Here is a 24,969-nt window from a genome sequence, read left to right as displayed (position 1 = left end):
CGTGTAACAAGGCTTGAAAACGTCCGGTTTCAAATTTCAAACGACCGGCGCCATTTTCCCCGCGCATGCGCGACAAGTTGCGCTTCAATGGCGGCGCGCAGTGGGGAACTGTCAAACCACTGCAGTTTACACTACACTCGCACCTCATTCTGGAACCAGAAAACAAGACTCAATACAATATATATGATATATATTTGTAGTGTTATATATATGTATATAATGCAAGTAAAGATAATATAAAGGAGAAAGGACCTTTCGTATCTAATCAGCTTTGCCTGATTCTTTGTATCCGTCAACAAAACCCTCAATTATAAGTAAGTTCTTACAATACATGTCATGTTTTATATTTTATTTTCATTTACTTTGTTTCTTTAATTACGAGAAAGTTTTAATGACCAATAGTTAATTGCTTAGGTAAAGTATTAAAGTAATTTATAAAGACCGAAAAAAAAAATCAAAACTGGATCAGATACAGCAATACTTTTTAATGAAAATTAACTTAGCAGATAGTTGATAATTTTAAGAATTTTTTTGTAACAAATAAATTATGGCAAAAAAAAATTTATAAAAAAAATTGACGATTAGAAATTTTAAAAAACTATAAATGCAATTTTTTAAAAATAATTTATTTGTTAAAAAAAATTAAAAAATTGTCAAGTGACAGCTAACTTTAATGTCATTATGTATGAAAATTAATGACATTAAAGTTAGCTGTCACTTCACAATTTTTTAATTTTCTTTAATAAAAAAAATTTGTTCTAAAAAATTGCATTTTTAATTTATTAAAATTCCTACAAGTCTATTTTTTTAATAATTTTTTTTGCTACAATTTATTTCACTGTGTCCTGGAGCGGATTACGAAAATTTTAATTATTTACCTATTACTTGACCTAAAAATTTTTATGAAAATTAATTTAGCAGATATTTAATAATCTTAAGAATTTTTTTAACAATTGAATTATAATAAACAAATTTTTTAAAAATATTTTTTCACTAATAATTTGTTTTTTAATTTTGACGTGGATTTTTTTTTAATAATTTCATTGCTATAAAATTATAAAAAAATTTTTAATCTCAGTTAACTTCAGTCTGATAAATTCTTCAAAAATAGTTTTTTTATAATAAAATATTTACTATAAAAATTTCAAGAGTTAAATGTCTGCTAATTTTAGTATCATATTAATTATTCATAATTAAAATTTATAATTTTTAACACAATCAATTTATTTAATATTTTCGTAAGTTGCTTTTTATACTTGTAAATTTATTAATTTAAAAAAATACTCGGATGTCAGCAACTTTCACTCATAAAATTTAAATTAACACATTTTAACAATTGAAATAATTTAAATTACTAATTTTATAAACAATAGACACAAAAGATACAAATCATTTAATATACAACTTTTTAGTTAAAAAATTCGGAGTCCTGGAAATTCTCAAGCATGAAGATGACACTGAAAGCAGACATCTAACTCGTGTTTAATTAAAAAAGTACTCAAAGGTAATTAAAAAAAAAAAAAATACTGGAGTTTTTTTCACAAGGCTTGACATTTCTTCTTAACTAATTTTTTTTATTATTTATTTACAATTAAATTGATAATAAAAAACTAATTGAATTTTTGTAATTTTCAGCATCAGAGATGTTGCATATCCTCGACCCGTTCAGCCGATATAGATGTGATGTATACATCTTAGTGGGAGAGAAACTAGACTTTCAGTGCATACGCGGGTTTGTAGAGTGCCCGTTCTGGAGATCGTAGGCGCTGGCGTCCACGTTGCGCTGGTTTTGCCCCAGCATTCAACATCCAGCGTTCAGCACTCAGTATATTGTTGTGCTCGTGAGTACGAGGGACCACAGCAAGTAAGCTAGTGCCAGTAGCTGCTCTGGACTCAGTACTCAGTCCTTGCATTACCTTTATGTCAGTGTAGGAGGTCTGTGTCGCGCGTGCTCACTGGAAAACTTATAAAAAATAGTAATTATTATTATTTCTGTGCGTACAACCGCGCTCGGAGTTGATGAAAAATTTGAGTAGCATCCTGAGCGCAAACAGTGGCGGGCGAGTCCACCTGTTAAGCCGCGAGGAAGCTGCTCTTGTTTTGCAAGTGGTTCCACGCGGTTTTTAGTTTTATTTTTCGTTATTTTTTTTTTTTTTTTTTTTTTTTTAGCTAGTTTTGGTTTTTTTATATTTATTTACTGGTAAAGAAGATAAGGATTAAAGTTACATGCTCCTGGATTACTTTACGGTACAAAAGCAAGAAAAGATCCTGGATAAGTGGTACCAGTGAGTTTAAAGTGTTATTCTTAAAAGGTGTGTGTTTTTTTATTTTTTATATGACATGACATTGAAAGTATCTCATATTTATTGTTTGAAGAAATGACAAAAAATTTTTAAATATTTTTCTTTGTTTAAAAATTTTTTTTTTGTCATTAAATTGATTAATTTAATGACAAAAAAATTCATTAATTTTAAAAAATAAAAATTGTTCAATATTTTCACTGTCATTTTTAAAAATTTAAATTACAAATATTAAAAAAATTTATTATACAAAAACAGAAATTTAGTAATTATTTTTTTACAACAAATTATACACTTATACTTTTTAAAATTTTCACTTTTGACACTAATGTTTACTCTAAAAAAAAAAAAAAAAAAAAAAAAAAAAAAAAATTTCAGATAACTGCTTTGTATATCATAAATTTTCCAGTGTACTATATGTATGAATGAATCTAGGATACGTATTAACTTGATATATTTGTTCGCAATTGAAGGTGGGTTATTTGGAGTAAATTTGAATGGAAAGAAGACAGGACTTGGTGTTATGTTCCAGTGTCACGACTTTCACATTAATAGGACGTCGATATTATTATTAATATAATAATAAGTGTGCCAGCCGTTTAATGTCACCGCGTGGGGTATTTCCGTATCTACAATATCTATGGGGATCTGTGACGCACGTCGTTCGCAGGTCGAGGTCGTGAGATTCACGGATTATTTATTTATATTATCAGACTATTAAAAGGTGTACTCCAATCGAGTAGGAAGGAAGGAAGAAAGAAAGAAAGAAGAAAAGGCGCGTAGGTAGATTATACAGCTGATTGATCTGGAACTAAAATCCCACGGGGGTTTTTAATGCTACCGTGCCGATAGTTTCACCTTTTCTGATTGTATCAATCGATGATTATTAACTATTTTTTTTTTGAAACCTTTATAATTTATTATCTTCTACCCAGGAGGTTTATTTATATATTATAAAGAGTTTCTTATTCACAGTTTAAAGTATCATTATTTTTACCGACAAATTACACGTTCGTTAAATTACTTAAAAATAATAGCTCACATTTTTTTTTATTTAAAAATTTTATTTTCTTCTGTTTAATTATTCAAAAATTAAAAAAAAATTTTATTGTTTGGCAATCTTATCAAAAATTTAATTATTTCCACTAATATTTTATTTTAATATCTTAAATCAATAATTACAAATAATTATTTTTAGCAAATTTATTTTGAATAAATTTTTTAAAATAAAAAAAAATGAATTTACCAAATAATTAAGAACGTGAAGAAAAGAAAATAATAGTTAATATAAATCTAATGTAATTTTGAGTGAGAGTATGAGTTTATAAGTATGAGGAGGATACAATCGCGTGGGATAATTTAAAGTTGCGGCTGAGTAGAGTGGTTGAATAGTCCGGTGACGATGGTGTGTGTACCGCGATAGTACCGTTTGTCAAAACGGTCGACCACAAGTAGAGAGAGAGAGAGAGAGGAGTTTGGAGTACGAGGACGACAACGCAGGTAATCTTCAGCGTAAATGCTTCCATACAGTTAGCTTGTTTTATTTTTAACGTATGTATTTAATTTTTAGTAGGACGATAGACGTTCAACTGGATATTGGAAGACGGAGAGTATAGGGAATTCGTACATACTTATACAGTAATAGTAAACTACAGACTAAAGTGCGAAGATATCTCTCGGAAGATATCTATAGTACTATGTACTATACCGTGGATTCAATTCAAATAAAATGAGAATAGAATGGAGTAAGAAGAAATGTCGAGTAATGAAGAATTATATTAAAATTCCTGGCGTATGCTTCCGAGACGGAAATAAAGGGATGTTTTGAAACGCGTGATAGTATGTGGAATTTAATTCTTCGGGTATCGATCGCGTCAAGAGGGTTATAATTGCGCTGAAAAATTCTCCGGGGTAACCGAGTTATGAGGAGTTTAAATATATTTATAATTTATAATAATAACAGTACACTAAAAAAAAAAAAAAAAAGTTAACTTGAAGAGCTTCATTGTCTTAAATTAAAACGAAAAATTTTTGAATCAAGTAAAATTTCTTGATGAAGTCCTTCAAAATTATCTACTTAATTCAAGTAAATTTTTTTTTTTTTATGTAACAGTAATAGTAATAAAGTAATGAAAAAAAAAAAAAAAAAAACCAAAATAAGCGGTATTATGTAGATCCAGTTTGTTGTTATGTTATTCTTTCTTTTTATTTTTATTATTACAAGGACTGTTGTTTTTATTATTATACTGATTACATACAATAGCGGTTAGTTATTTGCGAATACTAAATGTGCACTTTTAATTTTCAGACCGAGCATACGTGACCGGTTAACCAGAGCTGAAACGGTGCTTTCATTGGAGGGCACTTGCAGCTGACCAAGTAAACCAACTTTACACAAAGAAGACAAAGGACCAAGGACTTTAGTGTCAGAGAAGAAGAAGCTTAATAAAATTTTAACGAGTCTGTCACGAAATAGTTGGGTTATCTCATCTCGAAACATAAAACACCAGTTATCGGATATTATTTCCTGCGTTTACCTCCAGTTGAATTTAAGATTGGAGACACTTTTTATTTTATTACCGTACACTGTGCTGGAAAACGCCCGTGCCAAAGAGAGTAAAAAAAATCTCAGCATGGTTGAGTAATTTTCACGGACCGAATTCTAATTTCAGGCGATAAATATTACACTAATAATAAAAATTTCAATAATACGGTAAGAAGAAAATAAATTTAAAGAGACAACGAAATATATTTTTCTTTCTTTGTAGTTGGTTTTATTTTCTTAAATCTCATTGTGGAAAATAAAAATAAGAAAAAGGTGAAGAAGACATTCTTTATGAGTGACAGAACTTGTGTCCATGAGCGATAGTTTTGAGCGAGTCTTTAACTTGAGAGGTATACCTAGGTATACGATCAAAGGCCTGCAATCCTCGTGGTAAGATCCGTCCGGCGACGAACAAAGGAGCCACGTTCAAGGCAGTGAACGAGTGAAAGAGAAACGGTGGATTGGTGATGCAAGGAGTGTAGGCAACAAGGAAAGGTGAAGAAGGCTAGCCAGCTGTAACCGATGCTCCTGGTGTATGAGAAGAAAGAAGACAACCTCACGTTGAGAAAAAAGGGGAGAGCTAGCGGAGGATCTAAGGGACGTGTGTAGTAGCTTTTGGAGCTGTATTTTTACAATATATACATATATAAGTGCGTATATATATGAGCAGCGCTTCTACTTGAACATCTACCTACACCACATTGAGAATCGAGAAAATAACAGAACGAAGAACGAAGAACTAAACGGTGAAGGGGATAACGACCAAGAGGGAGCTACGTTGCCGTGGAGACCGATGTTCAGGGCCGTACAATGGCCGGGGCGCTGTCCGAGAACGCCCCGAGACCGGTGAGCGTCGTCACCGTTGACGGAGGCACCCCGCAGACCGTCGAGCCGCCACCAGAGACCACGATACAGGAAAACTCCAACGCAAATGGAACCCGTGAGACTGCCAGATGCTTCGCGTCGACCGAGGCGCAGACAGACATGGGATTGACTCCTCGCGTCGAGGGAATTAATCCAGGGTGCGATGATCTCAGAGACGCCAGGAGGCGAGAGAGACGGGTAAGGCGACACCACCGCAGGGCCATGAGGAGCTGCTCCATGCCTCCGACCTATCCCGGGGGACCTGGATGTGTTCAAGCTAATACAGGTGTTGGAACTGCGCCAGGAATGCCGCTAGTGCCGCCCGTGAGTGGGTTTCTACACCCCCCGCCGCCACATCTGGGTCTGAGGGGACTCAGCTTGGGTCTGCCATTTCCGGTCCCGGCCAGCGTATCCGCCTTTGGCAGGTCAGCTCTCTATTTTATTTTTTTTTCGGTTTGAAAGGTCCTTCGAGTTTTAGGCTAATTAGGAATAGCTGGCTTGGATTTGTTTTGGTATTTATTTTGCAGTTCAGAGAAAAATTTTATTATTTATTTAAATTTTAATGACAATTTTTTAAATAATTAAATTTTTATTTTTTATAAAAATCCTTAAAATTTTTTAAATGTAGCTGAGGCCAGCTTATAAAAATTTTTGGTAAATATTTACAAGTGGGGTCAACCATTTTCATTTTTTTAGACGAAATTTCTATTTGATTTTGTTGATATATATTTTTTTTTTTGAAAAATAAGCAGAATAAAAAAAAATTGAAAATGTTAATTTTTCACCGAGTTATGGCCCAAAATGAGGTTGACCCCACTTGTAAATAATTACCAAATTGTGTGTTAATTAAAAAAAAAAAAATTTTTTTTTTGGAGTAAAATTTTTATTCAAAGCTTGAATAAATATCATATAATTATAATAACCAACTACAAAATTTCCACTCACGATTACCAAGCAAAAACTCATTCAAGCCATCAAATATTTGATTTTTCATAAAATATGAGCCTTACTTATGAATGTCCTTAATTTAACACGCCAGCCAACGTTTAACCCGACAAGTCAATTATCTTTTTTAAATTCCTCGGTTCTTTGACGAATGACTTGGATTTTTATCTTTTTACCCAACATTATTTAGAAACGGGCCCATTGTCATTTATTATTATCATTGTATCTACGTAAAGAAAAAGTTGCCATGTATTTGTTCATATAATATAATATGTATAAATATATAAATGTATATGAACTGTGAGGCAATATTAGCCATACCCATACACACAATATAATAAACCCATAGCAATGGAGTTACACTGTGCGGGCACAAAACCTCGCCGAGAAGTTGAGAATGAGCCGCGTCCTTGGTAAGAGTTTTAAAGTTAAACACGTGTTGTTTTTTCTTTGATATATAAGTATTATCCTTATAATAATTTTATCTTTTTAACGTTTTTTTTTTCGAGTTTCACTACGTCAGGTGTGTGATGAATGTACTCTTTTCTTCCTGTTCATTGAATCGTGGCTTGTATGTCAGGGAGATACGTCAGAAGTGTATACACACTCTAAGCTCGATACTAAACACTGGCTACAGTACACTTTTACATATAATACAAAGACAAAGGAAAGGCAGCACACAAATTTTATTATTATCACACACTCATGTATGAATATCAGAGATTTATGAGAAAAATTCCCTAACCGGAAGCGATGAATCGCTGGATTGCCAGTACAGTCAAGACAATGAACTAGAATTAAAGATTTATTTATATTACTGTGACGCGTGGTCTGTCACGATAACAAAGCCTAAAAACTCTTCTCTATGTAAGTGTCATTAAGATATTACCGAGCGTTATCCCTGGATAATTCTAAATTATAATTCTGGAGCTATCTTTTTCCGAGGCATCCGAGGCATCAAATTAAACAAAAACAAGAATAGAATTAAAGAACGCGAGAAAGATGAAAGATTAATTGATAAATAAACTTACTTGGTGACTACTCATTTTTTCATTTATAATATTTATAATACGCACTGCATCTACAATGCTCATCACAAAGGCTCGTTATACTGAGGCAGGATTTTTCCTCATACTCATGCTGGGTAGATACAGAGTAGAGGAACAGTACAAGTCAGAGCCCGCAGCCGGCACGGAGAAGTTCAATAGTGCCTCTAATTACGATTCACCGAGGCGATAGTAGGCGCGGATTTCCCACGTGTCACTGGGTTACTATGTATTTTTTCTCCAAGTAATGAGCAACAACCGAGCGAGCTTGTGTTCATTTTATTTGTTTTTCATTCTCCTCTGCTATTATTTCTTTCATCTTTCATCTTTGTCCGTTCTAAAAAATAAACCAACTGTTCTAATCCAGAGTTTTATGCCTGTATACTTTTGTGTATACTGGAAATAAAAAAATAATTAACTTGAATCAAGAAAAACCTTTTTAAATCAACTAAAATTTATTGATATTAAGAAAAATTATTTATTTGATTCAAGTAATTTTTTTTCTCTGTATGTATGTATGCATGTATGTACATTAGACTGTCAGAGAAAAAAATTTTTCTGTTTTTTAGTAAATGCTTCTGAAAAGTTTCTTTGAATGACAAAAAAACTCTTCTAAAATTTCAGCTTGATATCGTAAAAAAACTTTTTTTTTTTTTCATTTTCAATGTAAATAGTCAGAAAAAATTTTTTCTCCAATTTTTGTTTACATTATCTGATAGGAAATTGAATCCTTTACAAAAAAGCGTCATTTGGCCGCACCCGACATGGATAGGTAGATTTATTGTTTGAATAGTGACAAAAAAAAATATTTAAAAAATAGGAATTGTAAAATATGAGTTATTTGACGATAAAACTAAAAATTATTTTTTTTTTAATTTTCCCAAATACGAAATAAATTGGAAAAAGTTCAAATTGAAGATAATTACGTGAATTTTAACATAAATTTGATCAATTTAAGTTATCTTTTACGCCACAAAAATTATTGGAATAAAATGGGCCGAAATACGTTCATTGAAAAATTTTTGAAAATTTTCAAAATTACAGAATCAATTGAAAAAATCATCAAAAGTAGACAAATGATGGTTTAAATTGAAGGTAATTAAATGAAGTTTAAGATAAATTTGAAAAATTTAACTATCTTTCACATCTGGAAAATTATTTTAACAAAATATACAAAATTCAAAATTTTTTGAAAATGAAACAAATTTTCAAACACTTACAACTCGTAAACTAACCAGCCGATTTTGCTCATCTTCGAACTTGATCTTGGTATTAGTCCACAGAATGAACCCACAAAATTTCATAAAGATCGGGTGAGAACTATGGGTGCAATCCTGTTGACATGGCGGGTTATATCACAAATGCCATTTTTTGACATTACTCGATGAAATGAAATATATTATGACAAAATTTTCTTAAAATATAGATTTATGAAAAAATCTATTTAAAAAGGTCTTTGTCATTTTTTTTCAAAATTACAGCTCAATTTTTAAGATATCAAGCTCAAATTTTAAACTTTTTTTTTGTCTATTAAAGAAACTTTTTAGAATGGTTTACTCAAAAAAAAATAATAAATTTTTTTTTGACACAGTTTAATGCATATGGTGGTACCCCTATTAGTTTAAAAAACTAAACTTATATCGAAATTTCATTCTTTTTATCAGCTGAATCTCGTTATATCCCCCGAGCATTATAATAAACTAGTCAGGATTGAGTATAGAACGGCAGAGAGAATGAAAACCGGGAGGGAAAAAATAAAAGAAAATAACCAGTAAAGTTGGATATTCATGTTCCATTTGGACGAGCGATTGCGTTGCATACATACATACATACATACATATATATATATATATAACAGCAGTGGATCACGAGCCGCTGGCATTACAAGCAGAATATACGTAGACTACCAGGGGTACGCTGTTACACTCCTGTTCATATTATTCGTCCCCAGTCGTTAACTCTGTAAGCTCACGTACATCAGCCCCTCGTCCTCGGATCAACTTTATTTCGTGAATCACTCGGAGCCCCCTCGAAAACACTCGGGGCCAATGGCCCATGCACGTCCAACTACCCAAAAAAAAATGACAATGCTCGGCTCAGCTTGAATTATTCTCCAGAGAAAAAGCGACGAGTTTTTTTAAATTTAAGGTATTGAAGGAATTGGAGATAATGATTGATTGAAACGTTGGATTTTATTTTTTTTTTATACTATATTGAAAAGTTTTTTTTTTTTTTAAAGAAATTACTTTTTATGGTATTAAAAAGAACTTTTGATTCATATGTTTGTTGGAGGTAGTTTTATTGGAGTAGGAAAGAAAGTAATTGAAACAAAAGTGAATACAATGCATAAACTTTGTTGTAAATCATTCTTCATTCTAGTTAATAATGTCGCTTTGGAAAATAATGAAAGAGAATGAGATTTCATTTTTATTGGATTATTAATAATTAGAAAAAATTTTAATATTAATTTTTTTTAATTTTTTGGAAAGAAAATTATATTTATTAAAACTTAAAAAAAAATTTATTAATTTTTATTTAATAATCTGACTTTCTAAATTTCACTTTTGCTTTAATTTAAATCAATAAATCAAAACTTTATTTATTAGCTGAAATTTTTAATAACAATCAATTCAATGTTAGTAAATTGATATCAAATTTTTTTATTGAATAAAAAATGAATTTTAATTGAAAAAAATTATTTAAAATCAAGAAAATTATTTTTTAGAATTTTTTAAAATTAATTAAAGAAATTTTTGAACCAATTAAAATTTATAAAAACCAAAAAAAATAATTTTTTTCTTTTCAATTTAAGTGAAAAAAGCTAATTTTAAATTTAATTATCTATAAATGAATATTAAATCTTTAACCTTTACACAAAAAAAAAATTAAAGAATTTTTCTCTTGATAAATAAATTTATTTTTATCATAAAAGCTCTTGAATTAATTCACAATACAACCCCGAGTTTTCAAGCATACCTTAACAAATTCCCAAAATAGAGTTATCCGAACTTCCGCCGGCTCTTTTTGTTTTCCCCTAAAAAAGCATCCACCAACAGTCAAAAAGTCCTCGGGCGAGCAAAGTTAGCCTTATAATCGGTGTCACTCTTGAGCCAGAAACAACCGAGCTGGCGTATCTATTCCCAACAAAATTTGGCGTTTGCTTACTTAAAGTAAGTACGTCGCTTCGATTTAGATACCGGGTCTTTTCGCCCCTCGAAAGTTAGCGATTCCAGCCGGTTAAACGTAGCTTCCCGGGGGTGAGTTCCCCGAGGAAAATCGATAATTTATTGGAGTGCTCGGCCAAATGTTCCCGTTACACCGGCGTACTTTAATAATCCGGAACAGTGCAGTACACACACACACACACACACACACATCACCAGCATGTACTCGTGCATTAACATTATTCTCATGACGACTATAGCCCGTCTAATTTACGACAAGCTTGCGCCAGGAGATTAAATCCTCCTTTCTTTTCCTATCGGCACTTCTTTTAGCAGGCCTTTAAAATCCCCTCCTAATATTTGTGGATTTGAATTACGTCACACTGGATCCTGGATCCTAGATGGTGATGTCGGGTTTAATTTTATCGAACACGTTCTTTCAGGTTGCGAACATCACGTTTTAGTTAAACTATTTTCTTAGCTCGTGTAACGCGGAAATCTGATTCTCTGTGTTTCTTCTCTCTGCCTCTACTAATACCATTATTTATATATATATATATATATATATATATATATATATATATATATATATATATATATATATATATATATATATATAGATCTAAAAGCCTGAGAGAATAGTGCACTTTCTATTCCGTTCGTCATTATCGTGAACGCGTTTTTATTATTTCTGTTAAATTTCTCTAGACATGAGTTATACTAATGTACATAAACGTAGAGCTTCTATTCTGGCATACGGTAAATAAAACCGAGCAAACTGATTGCTCGGTCTGTATTCTATATCATATATGTACTTACTACTAGTATGTAGTGCTTGCTGGCTTTGAAATAGACAGCATCTAGTAATTGCAGATGTAGTTATAGTTATAGTTATTGATATTGATGTAGTTGTTTAAGATCACCCGGTTGTAGATGTACATGGTGATGATCATGTACCAGCAGCGATCACGGTGCTAATGCATATTGCTGCACAATAATATTGCTGATGGTGGTGCTCTTAAACAACTACGACGACTACAAGATAGTCCGGTGAAATAAAAAGGATAGCAAGTCTGTGTCAGTGGGTCAGTGTTCTATACTCTGCTCGACTTAAACTCTGGCTCTTATTTCTTGCAGAGACGCAGTGCCGAAGCAGTGTTGCGGACTCGGCTCGCCTCCCGTTCGCTGGTCCATTCTCGGCGTGGGCATTGTGGGCCTTGTTTGTGCAGCTGCGGGGGCTCTACTTGGCGCCCTCAGGGCAACCGGTCGCGACCACATCGCCGTATCACTTCTCATGATTGGTAAGACCACTGTTACTTGAGTTTTATATTATGTGCTGATCGCTTTTTTTAGGATTTATGCCCGAGTGAGTCACCTTCTGGGATTAGAGGTCGGGATGAATATCTAATTTTTGGAAATTTTATGTTCATGAAAATTTTTGGATTTATTAGTTGCATAAGTTTGATAGTGAAATTTACAGACATATCATGATTTTTTTTTTATTTTTAAGGACTAGCTGATTTGACTGATTTATCCAAATTTTTAAATTGAATTGCAAATATTTCTTTAAAACTATAAATAGAAAAAATAAAAAATTACTTATTTTTTAAAACATAAAAAATTATTTTAATTTAGCAATTTTTAAAGATAAAAAGAAATATTTTTTTTTTTTTTTTTATTAATTAAATTAGTTCATTGCATTGTTAAAAAAATTTACTGAATTTTATTACATTTGATTATTATAAAATTTAATGTCTTGTTGTTTTTTTTAATTATTGAATTTTTCTTTTAAATAATAATTATAAAACTAGCAACCTGCAGTCGCTATGAGACTGCCGAGAATTGTGAACTAAAAATAAATAAAATTTTGCTTAGTTAAATAATGACTTTTGATAAATTGCACTGTACTTCCTCAACTATTGACGTTTTTAAAGATATAAACTCATCCCGACGTTACACTCATCAAGAGCTTTCATTTGAGTACCAACATGAATTTTGATATATTTTTCATATATACATATATATAATATATCAAATATATAAAAAATTGATGTGGGTACTCAAATGAAAGGTCTCGATGAATGTAATGTCGGAGTGAGCTTATATCTTTAAAAATGTCAATAGTTCACAAGATACAAGGTCATTTTTTAATTATATATCTAGAGAAAAACCGATTTTATCATATGACTATCTTGGACACAAAATTTTTCTTATTCTCTTAATAATATAGATTATGATTTTTTAATTTTAACAAAAATTTATAACGTTCATTATTAATTGCATAAATTTTTTTATAATTATTAATAAAACACAAAAAAATTACTTATTATTTAAAATATAAAAAATTATTTTTTATAGATAAAAAAAAATTCATGCAAAAATTATAAATGTAATTTTTTAACTTAAATCAAGAAATTGTCTGTTAATTTTACCATCAAATTTTTTAAAAATAATTAAACATTTTTTCTTTTCTTTTTTTTCCTTGCAATTAAATTGATAATTGATTACTAATAATTGAACTATCTCATTAATATTACTGACATTTATTCCTGTCACCACAATCTAATCAAATAAAATATATAAGCGTGTGATGACTATTAACATCTTTAAATGTAATTTTTATTTATTTTGATATATCTCGAGTAGAAATAAAACGGATGATTCCCGTCCGTCAGGATATGATTAGGATATGGAGGGATAGTGAAATTGATAGCTCGGATAAGCCGATAAAGTGTATTGCAGTCCAGCGAATCTATTTTCGATCCGAGTTTTCTCAGGAGAGAGTACCGAGCATAGAGAGAGGAAGAGAAAGACCGATTCGAAGGAGATAGATCGAGAGAGTTGAGCTGCTGGTATCATTCTATCGAGAATACACGCCCATTTTCGTGACCCACTTGAGTCTTCATGACAAAAGCTATTTTGGATAAATTGTTCTCCAACATTAAACATTGGAATGGCGTGTCCATTTAAATCAACTCGCAACAGACAGCCGTCGATCGGCTGGTATATTTCTGGCTACATGTCTATGATAATGTATTACTTTATTGTATTGACTTGATTCTATATTTGATAATGCACGAACATATATGGAGAGAATTTCAGAGCTTATATTATTTATGATTGTTATTTTATTTATATTTAAATTTATCAAAATTGCTCTATTTTTAAATTTGATTTACTCCACTGAATTTTTGGTTCTTATTTTTTACTGGAAGTAAAAGTTTTTGGGATTCATTTAACTGGAAAGTAGTACAGAAAAATTTTAATTATTTTTTATAAATTAATTAAATATTTTATGTTTTAAAAAAATTACTTTCCAGAAAATTTTTTATTTATCTATTAAAATTTTTTTTTTTTGAAAATTCTACTCAGCTTTGAAAAAAAAAAAAAAAAAATTAATTTAATTTAAATTATTTTTTTAATATGATTTAAGAATTTATAAGAGTAAATTAAATTGACTTCATAACGTTGATGATCGTGATTGATATTTATGAAACATTATTTCTTATAGCAATGATTATATTACGCCATAGTATCTTTGAAATAAACGATATCAATCGTTATTTTTAAAAGGTTAAAAATTATTATAAAAATAATTTAAAGATCCAAAGATCTGACACAATCGTAACAATCTTTTAAATAAAAAGATAAATTTTTCCAACAAAACTTTCTAAACTTAAAAATAGTTTTAATTTATCCAGCAAAAAAAAATTTTTCTTTTTTGCACTATTGTGGGTACTTCAATAAAAATAACTCTTCATTCTTTCCTCAGTTCTTTTATTTCATGAAATGACCCGGTCTGATATAAATTGCGGGTAATTTTCATCACAAACTTTTCTTTGTGCAACGTTGCCAACTTTTCTGGTAATAAAAAAAAAAAAATCCACAAAAATAGAATCTTAAGTCAATACATTAAAAAAAAAAAAAAAATTACCTCAATAATTAATGAATAAAATTTTCGGGCTGTAAATAAAAATAATTAAATAATAAAAGCCTCGTATTTTAAATTCAATAGAAAAAGAGAACAATTAGCGTCCGCAACGCTTCTTGCGCACCGCAAATTAGGTCAATTTCGGGATCCCCAAATTCAGCAGTGTCTACGTCATACCCTACAAACTGAACTCGTCCTAGTCCTACATCTCTCTTTCTCTTTATCTATCTAACTCCAACACACTGAAGAGAGACCTCGGGCCCAATGCTTGGCTAACAAATATGAATACAAATAAAGAGATCAGCCTTGTCGCTGAAAAAAATATCAACTAGTAAATAATAGATATTTTCTCTTTGTCAGCGTATTTAAATGCGCTTGCATAATTACAGTATCAACATAATGTAACTGAGCAAGCTTACTTGAAAAAGCCATCAAGAAATTGCGCAAGCAGTGCCCGTAGCAGTAGCATTGATTTAGCGAGCTCAAGTGCGACAATTCGATAATTAAGTCGCATTAATAGTTGGAGCTAAATGCTGCGGTTAATTATGGATGCAGCGGCTAGCAAATTACCGCTACCGTCATCATCATCGGCATATTCAGACTAAAGACTGAAGCAATAACTACTACTAAGGAAGCGGAGCCTTGAGCTAAACAGAAGACAGAGGATACTCGACAGCAGAACAGCTAACAGCTGGAAACTGGTCATTTTCCATAATGAAATTAAGTCGTTTCTCATGCTATAGACGGTACATACCAACCGTGTCTGGACTATCTTTGTCCGTCCTCAGATGCTGGCTCTCTGATGTTAATGTGTGTGCTTGTCTACTGTCTAGAGATTATTCTTCAGCTGGTAACCAGTTTTACATAAAACACATTATATGCCCAACCGTGCTATGTGTTTATGCTTAAGGTCGTACCAATCAATCTTTAACAAAAACTCCAGGTATCGAGTATTAAATGTTTAGTATAAATAAAAATAAATATAATCATGAGAATTGCTTCAATCTTACAGCGTAAATCTTTGTGCAAAGAAGATTTTTTATTGATGGCGGATATACTGCCACTGGGCCCATAACCTGATGATTAATAATTAAAAATTTTGCCTTAAGTTCAAAATACAAATTAATAATTAATTTTTTATATATTGGTTGTGTAAAAAATTTTTTTCGACGTTTAATTTTATTAAAAAAAATGTCTTTTATTTTTTTTTTTTTTTTTTTTTAAGATCAATAAAAAAATCCGTGATTTATAAATTAAGATTTTTGTAATTAGCAAAAATAGGAATTACAGTAAAAATATTAAGAAAAAAAATACATTATATAATGTAACGTGGCGCTTCATATAAAAAATTGGAAAAATTACAGATTCAGATTGTAATTATTACAGATTTTGTAAGAATTATATTGAAAGCTTTGAAAATTAACATTCAAAGTTTGAATTTATAAAAATTTTATTTCGAACTGCAATTTTTCTAGTTTTTAATATGAAGCGACGCTTATTGTTATTTATAATGTAATTTTTCGCTTTTTTTTTTTTTTTTTTTTTTTTCCGTGTATAAAAAAATCATAAGAAATATTTTTTTTTATTTTGTAGAAAATTAAATTTTCTACAATTTTTTTTATAGAACCAACATTTTCGCCGTATACAGAAAAAAAAATTAATTTGAATCCAGATGAAAAATTTTTCTAATCAAATAAAAAAAATGAAATTCTCCAAAATTATTTTACTTCAAAAATTTAAATAATTTATTTTGAAATTTTGAGAAAAATCAATTTCACTGGACTGAAACAATTAGTGCTGTTGAAGCGATTATCCGAGTGATCAGGATTTAAGGAAAATTATTATGCGGGCTAGCTTGAGGATTTGATGCGGCCCTGGCTCCAGAGAAAGAGCTACGGGTTTTAAGAGAAAGAGAAATATTGTGCCCTGGAGTACGAGTAGAACGGAGCGATGGCTGGTGTAGTCGGTTACTTTCTAAATGTCGGCTTAGTATTGGTATTGGTATTGGTATTGGTATTGGTATTGGATGTAATATGGAATTATAACCTAAGACCCGAGTCCCGGCTTACCGTTGCATTCAAAGGAACACTCACTCACTCGTTCGCTGGTCATGTTCACAATGTAAATGTAAATGGGTGAATGAGCGAGAGGTACACTCGATAAGTGCCATCACCCACACTTGCACTTGGTACCGTATTGTGGATAATTGGGCAAAGTACAAGCGCCGAAATTGGATTTTTTAAGAGGAAAAAAATTTTTTTTTTTTTTTAAATAATTGAGAAGAATTTTTGGAATATTAATTTTGATTATGAAAAAAAAAAAAAAAAAAAAAAAACAGATTTTTTTTAGCGAGCATGGATAAACAAATTAAATCGAGCGATAATTTATGATGGAATATTAAAAATATGATAATGTTACTCAAACAAAGAAGAATATAAATATATTATTAAAACAAAGAAGATATGGAAATACGAAGGTTAATATATAATAAATTAACATAAAATAAAATTCTGAAGAATTTTAAAGAATTTTATTTTACTGAGAAAAATAATATCACAAAATTGAAATTGTAATAAATTATTAAAATGAAATTTTTACAAGCAATTACACATTAATTTAAAGTTAATAAATAGCTTTCACTTAAACAGTAAAATTATAATAGTTAAAATCTATCCAAAGTTTCGCAAGTTTAATATTCAAAAGTTCAAGCCATAAATTAAATTAACAAAGTAGATTTACCTCGATTGCTTGTAAAAAAGGAGTAAATGTAACTAGGGTAGTTTTGTTTTGCAGAATCAAAGAAATGTAGGGGAAAAAAGTTGTAACTCAATAGGATACAGACAGAGTGGAGAGACTCTCAATTAGTTTGGCTGGAAAGGACTCGCTGAAATTACAGAATTGAATTAAATGTAGAGACTGAAGTGAGTTTGTGTGTATCAATATTGTCAACAGCAGCGTGGAGTTGGAGCTAAATGAGATCGAAATGTATGTATTATTCCGTGCTGTGGAGTAGATACTGAGTTGTAAGAGCGTCTGGGCAATAGCAGCAGGTTCGAGGACCTCAAACAAACTCGCCAAATATATAATACGTGTGTAATTGTGAGTATAAACATAAACGTATGAGTTTTTCAGTGGCGTTTTGTAAATACACATGTACCGGTCTAATGGCGGATGGAACAAAGCACGTCGGATGTACGTCGGTATCTTTCAGTTTGTACTGAATCCTCTTCTATCCGCAGTTCCAGCATCCAACATCCAACATCCAGTTGCAGTGTATACTAGCAATGCATACCATCTGTACTGCGTGCTGGAAGTAGTTCTCTGTGTGAGAGCCACCACTGCTCCCCGGGTTTTAACTTTAAACAAGCTCCGATGCTGTGTATTATGACTAAAAGGAAAAAAGCAAAGACAAAAAGCAAATATATATGAGGACGGGAATTAAAATAAAAAATAATAATGGTAATGGAAGTAAAAAATAATGGTAGGGGGCAAAAGAAGCTGGCTACCTTGATGCGGCTCTCCAATCGCTCTGTAGCATTGTAGCATGTGTGTTGTATGCAGTTCTCTAAGGATCATTTATCGTTGCAGGTATAGGAGTGGTCTTGCTGACGGTGAGCGGAGTCGCCTGGCGAGTGACCAGCCGAGAAAATTGCGGCAGCTTCTTCGGTTTCACGGGCATCTCCGCGAGGATTCCACCGGCGAGGCCGATGCATCCATACGCGGCCATGATCTATCCGGAATTCCAGTTCAGAACACCACCGCCGAGTTACCAGGTAGATAAATGGGTCGTTGAACGTGACAACTGTGCCCCTCGTTATTCTTATTATGCCCTTTTTTTTATTTTATTTAAGTTTTGTTTTAGATGGGATATAATCTTGAGTTTATTATGGGGACTGAGTCAATGTTGCTAATAATAATGATAATGATTATTGAGGATTCAATGCTCTTAAATTAATAGATAATTTTTTTTTTTAATTTAAGAAAATAAAATAAAACTCAGTTATTTTTTTGTTTTTTGATTTTAGAAAACTAATTATTTCAATTTAAAAAAAAAAAAAAAAAAAAAAAAAAAAAATTTTTTTTTAAATTAATAACTTATTACTAGCAACCTCATCAAGAGCTTTCATTCAAGTACCCACTTGCATTTTGATATATTTTTCATATATACATATAAATATATGAAAAATTGATGTGGGTACTCAAATGAAAGGTCTCGATGAGTGTAATGTCGGGATGAGATTAAATCTTTAAAAATGTCAATATTTTCTTAATAATGTAGACTATAATTTTTGGAAAAATTGATAATTTTTGTTTTATTTAAAAAAAAATTACATGATGGTTAAAATTAGTTATTTTTTTTTAATTTCAGAAAACTAATTGTTTTCAATTAAAAAATAAAAAAACTAAATATTTTTTTAAATTAATGACTTTTTTAATCTTTAAAAAAATTAAAAAATCAATACTTTACTTTTAGTTCTAAAAAAATTAAGTATTGATAAAAATGAATGATATTTTCAATTTTCAATTTCAAAAAACTAAAAATTTTAATAGTTTAATAATTTTTGTTAATTTTAAACATTTAATTATTTTTAATATAAATTTTTTAAACAATTAAATAAATTACTTGAAACTAATTTTATAAATAAAATGTATAAACAGTTAGCCTGAATTTGACTAGCGGTCTGACCTAAAAAAAAGAGCCTTAAATTCTCAATTAAAAATTAAAACAACAAAAAAATAAAAGTAAATATTTATGATTAATGATTAATGATTAATGACTAATAAAATGTTTTATTTACCAGGCCAGTATGCAGGAATACAGACTGCGATTGCTGCTGCTGGACAGACTTCAACCTACCTCCTCACCACCTCCGACCTACAGATCTAACGCCGCGAGCATTATCGCGCCTTGTACAACTCGGGAGAGCAGACCTCCGAGCTACTGCGGCCGCGGAAACGTCACGCCAAATGCGACCCTCGCACCCTCGACTAAAAAGGACGCGAACCTCGTGAGGATCGTCCAAACGGAGTCTGAACCGGTGATTCTCAGCGGGGACCAGACACCTCCTGTGTCAACTGCCGTGGAGGTCCTCGCTCACCTCTAACTCAGCAGTTGTTAATAAAAATAAAATTAATTTTTATTTAAATATTAATGCTAATAAAAATAATTATAATGATAGATAATGACGAAGATAATAATAACGACGAAATAACAACAATGAGGATGTTGAGGATGACGAGGATGAGGACAGCATCATCATCCGTAATGGACGACACCGATTCCTAGGCAACGATTTCACGGTACGTTGTTCTTAACTCGTCGCTGCGCATTGTAGATATACTTCCGTTCTAGAACACGTTGTCTCTTTCACCGTTCCTATGTATGTATGTATGTATAAACTTCCGCCAGGAACATCCTAACGTTTCACGGCCCGTTGACAATATCACTCTGCTGATAAATCCACGGTGTCTCTTTTCCACCGTTATTTTGCTCTATTTGCACTGGGAAAAATATAAGAAAAATACAAGATTGACAAAATTATTATTTAAACATTGTGAATAAAAAAAATAAAAAATATTATTAAGTATTAATTCAAAAAAAAATATTTTCAAAAATTAAATTATATTTAAAAATATTCAATTTTTTATTAATTAAAAATTGACTAAAAAAATTTTTTTTACCATCAAAATTAATTTAGCAGATATTTAATAATTTTAAGAATTTTTTTTAACACATTACAGCTGTCCAATTTTAAAATACAGTAACTGCAAAATTTTTATACCTGATTTTTTTTAGTATTGTTGCAATTTTTATAACTTTTAGACCTTAATTTTAAGTATTTTTTTTTTTTTTAATATTTATATTCATAAATTTAATTTTCTATCAATTTGGCGCACAAACTTTTTTCTAATAAGAAAAATTTTTTAAAATCTTAAAATTGTCAGTTACTGTATTCTTGAAATTAGGCAGCCGATTAATTATGGCAAAAAAAAATTGACATGCAGAAATTTGAATAAATTAAAAATACAATTTTTTTTCAACAAATTTGTTTATTAAATAAAATAAAAAAATGAACAAGTGACAGCTAACTTTAATTTTTGTGCCACTGAAAATGTAAAAAAATTAATATCTGACAATTTAAAAAATTTTAACCTATAAATTATTTAAAAAAATTTTTTTTTCTATAATTAATTTAAGATAAAAATTGTCAAATGTCTGATAAAAAATTAAAAAAAGAAAAAATTCTTCATCTATTATTCTTTTGTTGAAATAAATTTTTGTATCTAAGAAATAATGATAAAATTGTAAAAAAAAAGCAATTAAACGGTTGTTTGTATTAGGCGACGTAAAAGGTTTAGTTGTTAGCTCGAACGCAAAGTTGTCTGTAAAAAGGGAACAAATAAAGCCTTAACCGCAGCCCTTATTTAAATTTCGAGCGTGTCATTCAACCGCGAGAATTTCTCTTCATACAGCAGACATTCGTTACACTCGGACGGGCTTTGCGATCGGCTACTCGATATACAGCCAATATTGATTAACGTCTCGTGAAATACCCGTGCAATGTAAAATGTCTATGTAATTTACGCAAACACTATCTGGTAAAGCATTAACGAGTAGCATTAACAATTCCCGATTGACCATTTGCTGGCCGTTGTCCATTTAATTAAAGAGCGTTAAAAAAATGTAATTATAGAAACAATTAAGCGTTAATCGGTATCTTAGCAGATAGAAGGTTACAGACTGAGATATTTAACAGAAAGAGATATTTTATTTGTGTATAAAAGTATAAATATGACATGAGTTGATAAATATGGGTAAAATGGGCAAGCCCGCAATTAAAAAGCGTGAAGTTTAGAGTTAACTCTATCTCACATGATATGTATTTGTATTATTATTATTATTATTATTGTTATATAGAACAATATTGTATGTCCAAGTTGAGTGTAATCGTTTGAATTGTAATTACAATAATAATTATAACTATAAATACGAGTGCAGATATCCGTACAACGCTCTCGTCCTCTCGATTTTAAATCCAACTTTCTTTCGACGTAAACGCTAAGTAAATCCATAAATATATTTTTAAAAAGTAGATAATGATAATGAGTTTATGAAATCAATAGTTAAAAGTAAGAGATTGTTATCCAAGAGCGTTGATATTAATATTAATACTGATATAATTAATTTAACAAGAGATCTCTGTTTTTTAGAGTCTCACGTTCTGTTGGATCTATAATGTTTAATGTTAAATATGATCAATGTGTACTCCATCGATTTGCGATTGCGACATAAATACTTCAGAAGAAAAGGCGGCATCAGTGTCAAGTGGCCATTTTAATTGTGTGTGGGCGACATCGCACATACTAATGATAATAATAATGATAATGGTAAATTTATTGTACGAGTAAGCTCAGTTTTGTCACAACTTTCTGTGTGAAGAAATTAAGATTCTCAGGACGAGGGTGAAAATTTTATTTCAATCTGAAAGGGATTTTTATGACATATTTATTGAGATTTAAGAACGGTGCTACCTGCTGGATAATTATATTTACTTTATTTTATTTATAATTTATTAATTGAGGGGTTTTATGTAGTTAGGATCAAAAAAATTATTTTTTATTATTTCTTCTAAAAATACATTTTTTATAAATTAATATTAAAGTTTATTTATGTATGATAGGGTGTGCAATAATTCAATTAACATCAAGAACCGTTTAAAATTAGAATTTTGAGTTCTGCTTTTAGCAGGAGCTGTGTTTGCGCATTTCCGAAGATATTTTGGGATATTTCGCCGGAAATGCTCAATTGAATCTCCTGTTAAAAATTCTATGAAAATCAAATAAATCCTCTTGTCCTGAAATATCTCAGGAAATGCCTAAACACAGCTACTGTTGAAAGCGGAACTCAAAATTCCAATTTTAAAAGGTTCTTCACGGAAATTAAATTTTGGCACCCCTAATGTATAATTTAGGCACTTTTTTTTTTTTTAATAATTTTTTTGGATTTTGTAAAAATATGGTGATTATTTATAAGTGGGGTCCATTATTTTAATTTTCATTTTTTTTATAAATTTTTTTTTTTTTTTTTAAATACATAAAAAAAATAAACAATTAAAAAAAAAAGTTGATCATCAAAATTTTCTAAAAAATTTATAAATTTTTTAGAAAATTTTGCTATTCAACTTTTTTGTTTTCTAAATTGTTCATTTTTTTTTGGTACATAAAAAAAAAATTTAAAAACAAAAAAAAAAATAAATTATAAATTTTATCCAAAAACATGAGAGCCAAAATTTTTTCCAACTTTTGAAGGCAAAAAAGCTATCAGAATTTTTATTTTTTTCTTTCACAACATTTTTTATCATAAACGCTTCGTAAAAACAAGCAGAATAAAAAAAAATAAAAGAATGTTAATTTTTTACCTAGATATGGCCAAAAAATAAAGTAGACCCCTACTTGTAAATAATTACCAAAAATATTATTTAATATTAAATATTAAATAAATTTTTAACTTTGAAAATTTTTTTTCAACAAAAATTAAATAAAATTTTTTTTTTAATATTCAAATTAGTAAAAATAATTTTAAAAAAATTCTAAGTGCATATGACCTCTTAAATTAATACACAGGCTTGTATTAGTTCAATAAATTGTAACGAAGATAAATTTCAAAAAATTGATGACAGAGCAGCCTACTGTACTGTAATGCAATTGAAATAACAATGAATATGAATATTAATGTATATTGTTCATGAGATATTATAATTATTAATTGTATTGTAAATTATAAGAGCGAAGGTCGACAAATGATATGATAAAACATCGTATTGAGACCGTTGTGGGAATTGTCCGAGTGCCTGGTCTCAATGCCGGTTACTGGAACATATATTGTATTATTTAAATGACGTGTAAAATTGATATGATAAATTGTAGTCGAAGACATCAATAATAATAATACTGTATTGTGAATTATAAATTATAAATTATAAATTACGAATGATAATGATTATTTTTGTAAAAGTTGTGAGAAAAAATAAGATGATTAATTAATATCTTCTCTCGCGACTGGAAGTATATGATTATTCGGGTAAAAAACAATATTTGCTGCCAAAAGTAACTTTTTAATTATATGAAGATTAATTATATATTAATTGTAAAATTATATCGAACGTGATTCGTGATAAAATATTAATAGGATATTAAGTCATTGATTTAATAGTTATAAGTAGTTATTAATTATATATATATATATATATATATATATATATATATATATTTATTTATTATTATTGTAATTTTAATTTTAATATTTATTAAAATTACAATTATAATAATAATTTAATGATATAGACGAATTTGTATATTGAAAAAAAGTGTTCGAAAAATATATATTTATCTTACTGGTCATGTTTTATTAATATTTAAATTTATAAATATCGTCTTCGCTTACCTACTTAAGAAACTCACTTTCTTCGCGATTTTGCTGTTAAGAAGAAAGAAAAAACTAGGACGAGCGTCATTTTAATTACTTCGGACGAGATATGATTTCACATTTTTCGGATTTGTTCATTTTTTTAAAGATAAAAGTTTCTTTTGCTAAAAAATGTGTGGTCAAGTTGTGAAATATAATTTACAATGGTAATTTTATGGTAAGTGCACGCAATTGGAATTCTTCTATGAATTATGCATATTTTTGCAATTGCCGATTAACTAAGTTTTTTAATTTTGCTTTTGCATTGCGTTAATGCAATCGATTTCTGCATCAGAGCGCCCTCTGGTGAATGATATTTTTAATTCAAAGACCGATTTTTATCGGTAAGGTGTGAGACTTTTTTGTATTTGTGTGTTGGTTGATAAAGAAGCTTCCCTTTAGAGGCAAAGAAGCTAGGGAAGAAATCAAGAAGATCGGTAGCTTCTAAGTAAGCGATCGCTGATATATCTTCTTGGAATAAGAACCTAGTGCGATCTGGTGAATAATTTGTTAGATAAATAGTATTTTAAAGTTTTTTTCGATTGGTAATTTTTTTAAGAATTTAGGAAGAAATTTTTAATTTTTTTTTTTTTTTTTTTTATGAGTATACTCATGAATTTTTTCTTCATAGTCTCAAGAAATTTATCAGATAATTATTTCTAAATTTCTTCTTAATGTATTTGTGAAGATATGAAGAAATTTGTTTTT

The 24,969-nt window shown here is 29.9% G+C and overlaps 1 protein-coding gene and 1 long non-coding RNA gene across 5 annotated transcripts; both read left to right on the top strand.

The window, feature by feature from the left end:
* Positions 1–1,862: 1,862 nt before the first annotated feature.
* Positions 1,863–24,168, top strand: LOC141532530 (uncharacterized). Of its 4 annotated transcripts, none has more exons than XM_074250915.1 (6): positions 1,863–1,976; positions 2,170–2,312; positions 4,609–6,134; positions 12,002–12,165; positions 18,384–18,568; positions 19,598–24,168. In XM_074250915.1, exons 3-6 carry the CDS (start codon positions 5,656–5,658, stop codon positions 19,898–19,900), a joined length of 1,131 nt encoding a protein of 376 aa, XP_074107016.1. In that variant the 5' UTR covers positions 1,863–1,976; positions 2,170–2,312; positions 4,609–5,655; the 3' UTR covers positions 19,901–24,168. The 4 variants fall into 4 exon arrangements, 3 of the variants coding, with proteins under 3 accessions (XP_074107016.1, XP_074107022.1, XP_074107034.1); XR_012480107.1 differs by having other exon boundaries at positions 1,953–2,312; positions 19,598–20,096; positions 22,008–24,168; XM_074250921.1 differs by having other exon boundaries at positions 1,953–2,312; positions 4,609–5,013; positions 5,069–6,134.
* LOC141531774 (uncharacterized) lies at positions 2,697–4,214 on the top strand. The gene is made up of 3 exons (XR_012479978.1): positions 2,697–3,079; positions 3,499–3,800; positions 3,871–4,214. It is a non-coding gene; the product is annotated as an uncharacterized LOC141531774 (long non-coding RNA).
* Positions 24,169–24,969: the final 801 nt, after the last annotated feature.

This window comes from Cotesia typhae, unplaced genomic scaffold (assembly GCF_013202065.1).
Source record: "Cotesia typhae breed Kobodo isofemale line unplaced genomic scaffold, CoteBio_Ctyphae contig_119, whole genome shotgun sequence".
NCBI lineage: Eukaryota > Metazoa > Arthropoda > Insecta > Hymenoptera > Braconidae > Cotesia > Cotesia typhae.
Note: the sequence above shows the minus strand (reverse complement) of the source record. Positions and strands in the feature narration are given on the sequence as shown.

Coding starts and splice junctions, on each gene's coding strand:
- LOC141532530 (XM_074250915.1), top strand. CDS start 5,656: ATGGCCGGGGCGCTGTCCGAGAACGCCCCGAGACCGGTGAGCGTCGTC. Junction 12,166..18,383: donor CGTATCACTTCTCATGATTG/GTAAGACCACTG, acceptor TTATCGTTGCAG/GTATAGGAGTGGTCTTGCTG. Junction 18,569..19,597: donor CACCACCGCCGAGTTACCAG/GTAGATAAATGG, acceptor TTTATTTACCAG/GCCAGTATGCAGGAATACAG.